General features: G+C 31.5%; 1 protein-coding gene across 3 annotated transcripts in view; it reads right to left on the bottom strand.

The window, feature by feature from the left end:
* Positions 1 to 1,864: 1,864 nt before the first annotated feature.
* The window catches only part of LOC148620985 (BTB/POZ domain-containing protein 16-like), a 42,631-nt gene continuing 32,076 nt past the window's right edge, over positions 1,865 to 12,419 (bottom strand). Inside the window, exons 16-19 of one of the 3 annotated variants that reach the window (XR_015921050.1) lie at positions 11,001 to 11,099; positions 7,836 to 8,018; positions 6,809 to 7,013; positions 1,865 to 3,147 (exon numbers count right to left, since the gene is read on the bottom strand). Coding sequence is in view for 1 of the 3 variants with exons in the window: in XM_088574941.1 (XP_088431067.1) it covers positions 3,079 to 3,147; positions 7,836 to 8,018; positions 11,001 to 11,099 (351 nt within the window). In the remaining 2 variants the exon portion in view is untranslated. Of the gene's footprint in view, positions 3,148 to 6,808; positions 7,014 to 7,835; positions 8,019 to 10,444; positions 10,543 to 11,000; positions 11,100 to 12,419 lie in introns of those variants that run through there. The other 2 variants (XM_088574941.1, XR_015921051.1) reach the window with 2 other exon arrangements.

The raw sequence follows: 12,419 nt of genomic DNA, 5'->3' as shown, positions 1-12,419 counted from the left end.
AAAGATGTGTTTTTTTTTCGTTGATTTTGTATTATTTATGTATAAAATAGACTCGAAAAGGGTGTGTAGCTTTAATAGCGCATTTAATATTTTCTTTCATTTAATAAATAACCATCGCTTGGAAGCAGCTGAATAACTTTGTCAATTTTTTTCTAAACAATCAAATACTAAAATTGTATTTACTAACTTGAATGTTACAAATATATTTTGTTTTGTTTGTAGTGATTTAAGGGGTTATTTAAAAGGAGCGAAAATAATCGATGAGTTCCACAAAAAAAAAAGCCGAATCGAGGGGTAAAAAAATCTGCTACTAAATGTTCAATTTACTATTTTTGAAATCAGAATATTTCTTCCTTTAATATTTATTACCTTTCAGTAAATTGGTTTTCCCCATTTAAATAGTATTTGAATAATCACATGAGATAAATGAATGAAATATCAAACTATACTCGGCGTCACATAAATAACATACTGTTAAAATTTGAATAAAAATATTTTCTACGACTTTATTGACACCAACCGTCGTTTAAATTGTCTTAAATGACTTGCTCATTCGTTTAGCCAAACAGCTTCTCAAAAACAAGTCGCTTATTAGCTTAAATCATGCGTAACAAATCCTTACGGGAAAATCCCATACTAATATCCGCAATGTTGGTTTTTACGGGACGATTTGTTCACAAACGAAGTTCGTAAGTTCCCGTCGAACTCCGGTGACAATCGTCTGCTTGATCAACTTCTCGGTATTGTACGTTGTTCGCGTAAAATAAATCCGAGATATCCGAAAAACGCCGAAGTGCATTCTGGGTTCTTCGGTTTTTGGACAAACCATTTAAACGTGAACAACATCTCCTAGCAACCCGATCACTGTAAACATGGCCGACTTTTTACAATGTAAATATTGGCACCTAGAATTAAAATCTGACCGGAAACGATTCAATGTTTAGGGAGAAGCCGTTTGGCTAAACGAATGAGCAAGTCATTTAAGATAATTTAAACGACGGTAGGTGTCAATAAAGTCGTAGAAAATATTTTTATTCAAATTTTAACAGTATGTTATTTATGTGACGCCGACTATAAACGAGTTAGTCGAATATAAGATAAGCAAATTTTCAAACAAATATCGTAGTTAGAATAACGTGATCAAAGTTCCCAATGTGTTTCCTTTGGTTGAAAGACGAACGAGAAATTTTAATTTGGTGTGGGATTGCGGTGAGAGGAGACTTGATTTTTTCACTTTATCACAGGGTTTTTAGGATTGTGTTCTTTTATTAATCACATCATAGCCTACGGGGAGGGTGCAATTGGTGGCAACTCGGGGAAGTAAACGATTATTAAAACATCCATTTATTCGTTATGTTAATGTTTATCTTCTGTCGAACTATTTTTGTGCTCCCAACTTGGAAAAGCAAATGCTTTAAGAGTAATAAGCGCTCGGAAAACAAGGTGTACCATTTTCGCCTATTACTTTATTGTTTCGAATGTTGTGCCAGGCAAAAAAAGATGAATTCATGATTTTTTACAAGCCTTCTTTTTTTCTTGGAGACAAACTTATGAAGGGACAGGGGGCAATCATACTTATATGATAACGACTTCAGAGCCTCTAACCTAAAGTTTTTAGCACGTACAAACAATTCCATTAAGGATGTATTTATACAGAATTAATCAGTCCGATAACGATATATGTAATTGATGTATTGTCATTTTATTGAATTTTGTTTTCTATGAACAAATGTGTTTGAAAATGTTTACATGTACACAGTTCGGTTTTATACTATTTGTAGACATTAACCCTGGTAGTAAGTGCCCCCCTTGTAAGGGGTAAGCTATATATATAAACAAGGGCATATATACAACAAACACTAAAGAAATTGCCAAATGTTTTTTTCAACGGTAAAAATTAAAATTTATAACATAAAAAACATACAAACAATTAGAAAACATGTAAATATTAACACAGATCTTAAAAAAAACAAACATCAATCAAAACATAAATTTAGCTTGGCCTAGAAAGGGACAAAAAATCTCCAGTGTACAAATACATCCAGAAATTATGTTGCGTTATTTGTTTTTCCTTTTTCGAATCCTTCCAATCATATGACACGATATTCACTAATAAAATCAAAAGGATTAAAATAATCCATTTTATGAATATGCCATACCGGGGCCTCAATATTAAATTTCCCCTTTCAAAACTATGTTACTTGAGTCAGCAAACGCGGTCGCAACATAAGTAAATGTATGCATGATGATCAAGACTACATAAACCTACTCGTAGTGTCAAATGCCCCATTTTGGAGACAGCCCACTTTTGCTTCATCCAGAAATTTTAACATGTCATTGTTTCTATCAATAATCTACTACTATCAGCTTGCTTGGATTCACATTCGGTAGTAACCAGTAATTGACAGAAACAATTGCCCTTTGTTTGTATACGGATATTGTAAGGAATGTCAGTGTTTAAAAAATGGAGTGTTGTTGTGTAAGAGGAAATTTAAACTGTCCAATTGAAACACTCCCCTTTTGAACTGTCAGTTGCATCGTTAATATCTCATCGCCCGGAATGTTTTTTTGTAGATTGTATGTGCTATATTATTATCTTTGTGTATTAAAAGAGAAACTTGTATTATATTCTGTTTATTTAGCATTAGAAATAACGAAAATATTTTCTTCCATGGACAGATACAACAACAAATCAATAAAAAAAAAGTCAATTTTTGGAAACTGCTATATCATTGTTTATTTTTACGACCACTATTACCTGAAGATAAAGATGTGATTTGCACGAATCGAAAGTGTAATGATAAAATCGTTTGCTATTTATTGCGGCTTAAATTGTAAAATGTGGTCTTGGTCACTGTTATAGTATGAACATGTAAAATAATACTAAAATGTAAGTTCACAGCATTGTATAAAGAAGACATGAATAAAAACACGTGTTCATAAAACTAGTTGAATCAGATGTGTGCATATAACTTGTAAAAACAATACCTGATACCTGACAATGAAATAAGGAAAACAAATCGGCTTGCTTACACAGGTAAAACTACATATTAATCATGTATCAGTTCATTTCCAATGCTATGAGGCAGGAAACAACACGAAGAAGTTGACATACAGTGGAAGATATATTTTGTCTATCTGTAATACCTGTAAAAAATCGACTTTGGTAATTAGAAGAATCGAGTGTTTAGGTTTTGACTTATAATGAAAATACAAATCAGCCTATAAAGAATTTATACATTTACTAAATGGTTGTATTTACTGATACATGTAACGAACAAAACATGTCAACAACTTCAGCTGTCTAGGCGCAACTGTCAATAATACAGGAGGCACCAACGAATACATACAGAGGAGACTTGGACGTGCAAAAACGGCCTTCTTCAAGGAGCAGCAGCCAAATAACAGAAACATCAAGAAAAAACTCTTTAAATCCAATGTTATATCCATATGGTCGTTAAACATTGAAGATGGCAAAGGATGATGAGAAAAAATTATACACTTTCAAACACAAATGTCAGAAGAATATTGTATACGTAGTTGTTTTCGTGATGTACTAATTGGCGCTATAATCGCTGTAGGCAGAACACCGCAAAATATATTACCAATCAAAATGATTTTAAAACTATCCAGCGCTCATCATTTTTTTTTGAAACCGCAAAAAAAAAAATACTAAGTACGCTAACAGTATTTAAAATCTATTTGCCACAAAAGATCACGAACGAAAATATGCAGGAAATGGCAAAGGTTAATAAACAGCTGCGCTTCAAGCGCATGATACGCCCGTTTACCCTTTAACTTGTCCTTATGCTTTTAATATATTTATATGATCAAATAGAAATACTGTGAATACACCCTCCCCCCCCAAAAAAAAAAAAAAAAAAAACAACACGATAAATAAAAAATGCACAAAACATTTGGCACTATCAATGCTACCTCAATTTTAGCTAAGTTTGTTGGCTTGATTTTCCACTCATACATTTCTATCTTGTTTAAAACACACTTTTCTTACAGGTCACCAAGTACTTTTTATATTTAATAGTCGATGATCATAACAAATTGCCTGTTTTAAGCGATTTTTCAACGCATAAAATTTCCTTTGCCGTTTCTGGCATTTTTTTAAAGAGTAAAGCTTCATAACATGGAAACGTAAAATTTGGCATTTATACAAATTGGATGGGAGCATACTTCAATAGATATGAATAATTCACCTAAGTTTCATTAAAGTTGGTGAAAGCTTGTTTGAATTATTGTGCGAAAACTTGAAAATCTCCCTTTTTTTAAGTATAAAAAATCATAACATGGAAACGAAAAATCTTAAATTTATAAAAATCGAAAAGGGGCTTACGTCAATAGATATGAACAATTCACCTAAGTTTCATTAATGTTGGTGAAAGCTGTTTTGAATTATTGTCCGAAAAATTGAAAATCCCCCCTTTTTTAAGGAAAAAAAATCATAATACGGAAACGAAAATTCTGAAATTTATAAAAAAATCGAAAGGGAGCTTACGTCAATAAATATAAACAATTTACCAAAGTTTCATTAAAGTTTGTGAAAGCGTTTTTGAGATATTGTCCGAAGTATGGATGACGAACGGACGGACGGACAATGGTATACCATAATACTTCCCGTTATTGACGGGCGTATAAAAACCACCAGTCATTAAATTATAATCCGAAGATGGTAATGGTTAGGCCATGTTCTGAGGATGGACAACAACACACATCCAAGAATTAATCTGGCATGGACACCTGAGGGGTAAAGAAAACGAGATAGGCCAAAAGAAACCTAGCGGGGAACAACTGAAAGAAAGAGGGAGAGTTTGGAGATTAGGACGTAGACAGAGACAGCAAAATCAACCCAGATCAGAGCTTGTCCACGACCCTTATATCCTCAACGAGAATTTGCCTGGATTTAGGATCTAAACTTTTGAGTACTTTCAAACGCATAACAGAAGCAAAGTGATACTCTCAACTGTTTGAAAGTAATAAATCCTAATACAAAACTTCAAAAGATCAAGATGTATACAGTATAAATGTAACCTAATGAAGACTTTCGTAAAAGCTGTTGCAATACAAAAACATAGTTGTATATAAACTTTTCTGTATCCTTTTTGAATTTCATAAAAGACTTGTCTAGAATTTTTTAAAATGAATTTGTGTATCAATAATTGCTGTTTGCAAACATTTATGAACAATAAGATACTTCCAGGTACTTTTTCGTGATTTTTGTCTGCCACAACAGTGGTGCATATATAAAATGCTTTCTTGTGCCTTTCTAACTACATGAAAACATCTAAATCCACTTTTTTACAGATATGTATAAACGATAACGATACACAGTAAGAATTAATGTTATCTCTCCCAGATATAAGTAAATTTATTATGTACACAGTCACGGATAAACACGAAGTTATTTGCAAGAGTAGTTTATATACAAGCGCAAATTTAGTAACCAAAAAGGTTAAAATACCGATAAAATCAAGGGAATCCATTGAAAAACAGGGAACACCATTAATACAGCAGACAAAGGAACAAACACAGAAGTTAGAAACACAAAACTTAGAACTCAATGTAAATGAGAGCAAAAAATGGAATTTTGTTATTTTCTTTTGCTTCAAATTTTAAAAATAATTATATTTAATATCAAACATTTCTACACATAATAATTTAGGAAACAATACAATACTCAATGGAGTTACTGTCTATTGAACACATGTATTAGATCATTAAACATAGCGATGCAATACCTTTACACCAATGCATTGTTTGAATTTTGAAAAAAATGATATTGTTTTGAGAACTTGATGAGCACTTGTCTACATCTTAACATAGATTGCTAAATATTTTATTCAGAACTATAATGTTTTTGTAAAAATAAAAAATAAATGGGAAATTAAATTTTTGAACATCAAATTAAGCTCTGTGTTCATACATATGTATCATGAGTCTTTTTGGATTGGTGCATAAAGTTGCAATTTATAGGATGGCACATTTTAGCATTATTTAATTTATTTTACCCTTAACGAATGTTTTTCAAATAAATAAGTTTTTACTTTATATGTTAAAAAGGGATTTGATTTGTTTAAAACATTTCGTTTTTCAGTAAAAAGCTATAATTTCAAAAATTATCTGAATTTTAGACATTTTTAGCTTCCGCTAGTGTGTTTTCTCTCTTGGTAAATTTCATCTTCCTAATTATTATATGTGACAATCTAAATGAAATAGTTATATTTATTTTCCATGATTAATTCGAAGACAAGAATTAACACAAATGTTTTTCGTTTGAATATTTTTATTAGACCAAATGTACCAAATAGCGTTTTCATGATTTTGTAGCATTGTAATAAATCATGATATGATACCTAAAGAGCACTACATTGTTGATCAAACAGAAAATGAAATCTAATTGTTCAAATGAAACATTTACCGTCTGTCTTTTATTTGTCCTTGTCATGTTAGTGGGATTGTTGTCTCTTTGATATATTCACTATATCCATTCATTCTCGTTATATTCAACGAAGCTGCCATTATAATAAATTGGACGCGACTATACATTAATCTGCGATTACAGCTTAAATTTGCTTTTGTCACCAGATTGATAAATGAAGTTTTTGCACAGGCAAATGGACAAAAAACTAGCTTTCATATGAATAAAAATGACAACTATGACAACTTTATCAAGAAAAGCCCTTCAACTGCTTTCATAATTTTTCAGCTTACGCTGTTTTGCAAATTGTTCAACCTAAAGTCAATTCTCGATTTGTTATATCTTATATTTTTAGTATGCTTGTATATTGAATCTTACCTAATTCGTAAAACGACTAACGGGACTAATAAAAAAATCACCAATATGAATATTATCATCCCCATCACAATGCCCGGCGAGAGAAATGATTGCGAATAGGTCGAATATATATGTCTAGTACTGCAGCTTGATCATGAACAACTTCAGGATCGTGAACCCAAACTTTGTTACTTTTTCGACAATTTTATAACAACTGCAACCTTTTCTGACAAATGAAAGATGTATTTAAAATTAAAAAGTAATCAAGGGAACCAAGGTTATAGCGGTAATCAAAAGAATGTAATCCAGGGACAAAGACCAGACATGGAAAACAGACATACACAATTAAGAACATAAAGTAACTAAAATCATACATACAAAGTAACAAAAGTAAATGAGCAACTCCACTCCACTAAAAATCTTTTCCAAACCATAGAGTAACGTGTCTGTTGTATTAATTAGTTATTTTTGGAAAATGCAAAAGGCACATTTCTTTCGCTCTAAATATTATAGAATGTTGATAGATGCATCATATCACGATTTCGACTTTTTCACCGCTTCAGGAATCGCTATCTAATTTATGCTGATCCATAACATTCAATATGTTGTACTGCTCACTATTAATATAAAGTGTGAAATAAGTTGTTAACATATAAATAGTAGAAATGTTGCTCGTTGCACTTTGATATAAATGTAACAAAAGGGAATATCAAAGTAAAAGACCCATTACTACATATCCTTTACAAATGGTAATCATTTGATTTGATTGTAAAAATTCAAGTTTTGCAGAAACTGCCAAAATGTCAAAAAGTAATAAACCCTTAACTTATACCATTCACGATCAATCTACAATAATTGACATATATAAACTGTTATGTTCACGATCACTACTCTCGCTTGACAGTTTGACTGGCAGTTAATAACTGATTTTACTCTCTCTCTCTCTCTCTCTCTCTCTCTCTCTCTCTCTCTCTCTCTCTCACACACACACACACCAATCCAATTTACTGACATGAAACTGAAACATGAGAAAGTATAAGATGCTTACCTCACTCCTGCTTGTCTTTTCACCAACTCCAAACTGCTGAGTTATAATTCCAGTTGACTTTTCACAATCTTCCCTAGAGCCTTGTGCCAGAATACGATATCTAACTTTTCGGTCTGATCGAATTGAAAATGTATGTTTTTCATTTTGACGAACACTCAAGATAGGATCTCCAGGTTTAAGTCTCTAAAATATAAACATATTTTATTAAATTGTGTTATATGTGTATACAATTGGTAGTCTTTAAATGAGGTGTTAGGTTGATATAAATGTTAGAAAAACATGATAAAACGATGAAGCATGTATAAAAAAGGGAAAAATATAACAGAAATGTAGATAATAATTCAACCAATGATGGTTATAGTCTGATAAGTAGCTTGATGAAATAATGTCGAGCTACACGAGGCAACATGTTACCTACAGCATCATCAAAAATTAGAATCTTCGTTAATCACACATCGGTATTATCTTCCGCGAAAGACAAATAACATTAACTTCATTAATGCATACTTAAAACCTCCATACGCTGTGGCAAATTAAATGGTAGTACATGTAAATAGAGGAGGGCAGTGGAAAATAGGATAAAATCAAATGTTCTACTATTTAATACAAGATGTTATGATCTACACTTTGCTGCAAGTTTTTTGCCACTTTTTTAAACCAACATTTGAATAAGGGGAAAATTTAAGACTCCTTTGTTCGCTTCATACTTTATTTCTTTTTAATTTTTTTACTGGACACAAAGTGTACTAGTAATTATTATCATTTTATATAAATCAACTGAATGCTGTTTGTAATTGAAATACTTTTTCTTCAATTAAGTCAGATTATAAATACTGCCACAAGCGAGACATTAGCAATTTTGCCCTTTTATTTCGTCATTTACAAGTCACCTACTTGCTGTTCCAGTAGACAGTAAAATACATTTTAAACAGAAAAATTGATTTATTTAACAAATAAGCCATATACGATTAAAAGCTTTCAAATCAAACTGTTTTGATCTGACCGGGAATTCAAAAGAAACTCAGAGCAAAGATCTATGTAGGTTGTTGGTTGTTTCTCTATCTTCATAGTAGTGAGATTTTTTTTATCAGTGGTATACATAATTATAGTAATATATATATAATAATTATCGAAAATCACAGTGTTCTACTTTTGAACTATAGTTTTCATTGCAACGCTCACCTTTATTACTTCTATGCTTGTGTAGAAGCCATTGTTATGATAAATTGTCCTTCCAAGGAAAGTCAGTTTATCGATAAGTGTTATATATACAGAACGTTTTACGAAAAAAAAAACATGTTATAACAACGAATCCACGGGGTAAGTATGTTCAAATATGTTAATGTGTAAGGCGGGGTACATTTATTTTGTGACAGTAACTGAAATTGGATGTGGTCGTGTAAATCTAGAGCTCTAAAACATACAGAACTATGCTAGGCATAGCTTACCTTACCGGTGTACCTGGTCCATGCTCCCATTTTTGGTGGAGTAAAGTTGCTCATTTGCATTTGTTACTTTGTATGTACAATTTTAGTTTCTTTATGTTTTTTGTTGTGTATGTCTGTTTTCCAGAGGTCTTTGTCCCTGGATTACATTCTTTTGATTACCGCTATAACCTTGGTTCCCTTGATTACTCTTTAATACCGTACAACAAAGGACTGACAAAAAATGCATGGTTTCAAATTCGCTAGGCCATCCTTGAAAAATGTTTTGTTTGCTGTTTATTGACTGAAAATTTGAATTTTTGCACATGTAGGTGAACATTTTTTTCCTTTTTTTTGATTTTATTAGCAGAACCTGCTGGACGCCAAAACTGTGTGCAGACGACAATGACGTAATTATCATAATTATCAGAATGGAAGATCACAAAACTAGAGGCTCATAGAGATAAGACTGCCGATCGATAGACGTTATATTTTTTCTATAATTTTAATTCTGAAGTGGGGAAGAAAATGGCCGCGCTCAGTCGTAATTTGCAAAGATGGTTTATTCACCTGCTCTGGTATTTTGATGCGTTATTCATCGGTGAATAATTGAGTTATTCAACGATGGCATGGATTTTGGGGGTTTTCAACTTTTCTGGCGGTTACAACAAAAAATATCCAAATTAGTCTATGTCACGTGATTATATTTCATCCAATACAATTAATCCTTTATTATGTAAGGTATAACAATAGTAAATGTTGAGTTATGTAGAGTTCATTGTTGCATGTTATACGTATAGAAAATTCACGATCTACTTCTTTGTGACGTCAAATGCAAATCGTCATGTTAGCTAATGTTAAAACTGCACATTCTAAGTTGGTGCTGAATTACAAGATCAAACGAAAAACGCGTATAATATGCAACAATGACCTCTATATGAGCAGCAATTACTATTGCGCTTATTTTATAGAAATATCCTAAGGGGTTATAAGCCCTTTTGCATTAATGAACATCATAAGACAATGTTAAAAACAAATACAAATAAACCGAAGTAAGGGGTTGGTCATTCGTTATATGGTCCCGGACTACATTGGTTGTTATCAGAAAGGCGGTTTTAATTGTACACACAAAGTATCGGAATAAATTAAATATGCAGTGTGTAAATAGGACTGTTCAATACCTACATATACAAATCATGAACTTGTTTTGAGTATAGAAAGCTGATAATGAACTTCGTAGTTTTTCCATTACTACTCAATATTCTTTACATGGATTTGTGATCCTGTGAAATAAAGAAAACAAGCACACAAAGAACGGCCAAAAATGACATACTTTAGGATGACCTTAAAGAATAAATGATTCCCTGATGAAAAAAAGGTGCAAATATACATTTAGCTGTCTTGTTCTATAGACATATTAGTTATAATATTATAAAGAGTTATATAACTTTTATTTATTTTACCGACAAATTTAAATTTTCTTTTTTAATGAGATTTCGTTTAAAAAGTATGGAAGGTATCTGAGCCTATCTACATATTTTTCATTAATCATACAGTTAAGAAAAATAAAAAAATAAGACAATTATGCAAATTCATGAATTGTTGTAAAAACTTAAGCATATAAGCTTTTACTTGCAAACACTAATTTCTTCAATAGCAAACTCGTATGATATTTCCAAAAAATAGTCCATAGAACAAGAAATAAATTTGGCACATAATTAAACATTCGAAACTGCTATACCTGCATAAATATAGAGATCTGGCCAACAGCATTTTTAGCAGCTTTAAGTTCAAAGTGAAATCCAAATAATGATAGTACCTCTGAATGATGGAATGGTTCCTACAATATAAAATAATTAGAAATTTCAAGTCATATCAGAAATACCTATATCAAAGTTTCACTTTCTAAGTTTAGAAAGGGTGAGATGTATGTCGTATAATATACATATGTGCATATATACTTATGTAACATAAGACGTTAGTAATAAAAAAAAGTACTTTACTATAATGTGCACAATGTTTATAAATCGTAATTGGTTCGATTAGCTCGTACTTGTAACAATGTCTCGAACTTTAAGGAACGAAATCTCTATATACCAAGTAACCGAGAAATTACAACATCAAGAATTTTCGATATCAAAAGCTCGTAAAAACATTAACAAATTTGTTTTCAATTGATACAAGGAACTCATCATCAAATACAGATGTACTTGCAAACAATGAATACGTTCGCTATCTCTCATCCACCTTACATTTTATAGTCAATATCTTCATTAAGTCAATAAAAGATAAATACTCACCCAGTGAGTTGACTAAACCGTTAAAAAGGCAAATTCGTAAGGGATAAAGTTATGGTATTATTAAATCGTTAAAGATGGCATTCTGGTATTAACATTGATTGGTTCATATGGTTTTTACATGGTTACTAACACACTATATTTAAAACCAGTTCTCGGTATAACATGGGATCTGTCCTTGTATTTTTTATGATTCTTCTGATTTGCCGTGGTTCTCAACTCCGCATGGGAAGAACTGAATTGATATTACAAACAATGAGGACATCCCTTTTTGTATGTTTAAACTGGTATAAAACTAGTACATCACATAATTGCTAGTATTTTTACATGTGTGTAACGTATAATCAATTTCTTTATTTCATAATTTAACAACAGACTAAGACCCTTTTTTGAACTTATTTTAGGTGTGTTTAAATGTGTAATATTGTATGATATTAAACATGTGTTAGCCATATTTATTTTGAGTTTTGACAAAAATCTGATTTTTAATAATTTTTCCATTATAATATCGAAATCAAATGGACTATATCCGCAGTCATTAAAAAAACAACATTAGACATTGATTGCTTAATGTCAATCAAAACCAAAGCAGTATGTATCCGATATTTGAACTTTTTTGTTGGACGCTCAAAATTTACCCTCCAACAAGCCCGTAAAGCGGTGACACTTAAAATATATTAAGGATTTAAATTCAAAGGCAAATGCATATGCATTTGTTACATTAGCAATAAAAATAGTAATATTACGAGAATAGGTATGATGAATATGTCAAAGAGACAACCACACCGAGATGAAAATGTCAGACCAAGGCCATCCATTGGTTTTCAATGAACGACGAACAAATCTTACACCACAGGGCAGGC

This window comes from Perna viridis, chromosome 3, assembly GCF_037379345.1.
Source record: "Perna viridis isolate PV_CMFRI_1.1 ecotype Kerala chromosome 3, ASM3737934v1, whole genome shotgun sequence".
Classification (NCBI taxonomy): Eukaryota; Metazoa; Mollusca; class Bivalvia; order Mytilida; family Mytilidae; genus Perna; species Perna viridis.
The sequence above is the reverse complement of the archived record's forward strand: the minus strand, read 5'-3'. Positions and strand labels throughout refer to the sequence as shown.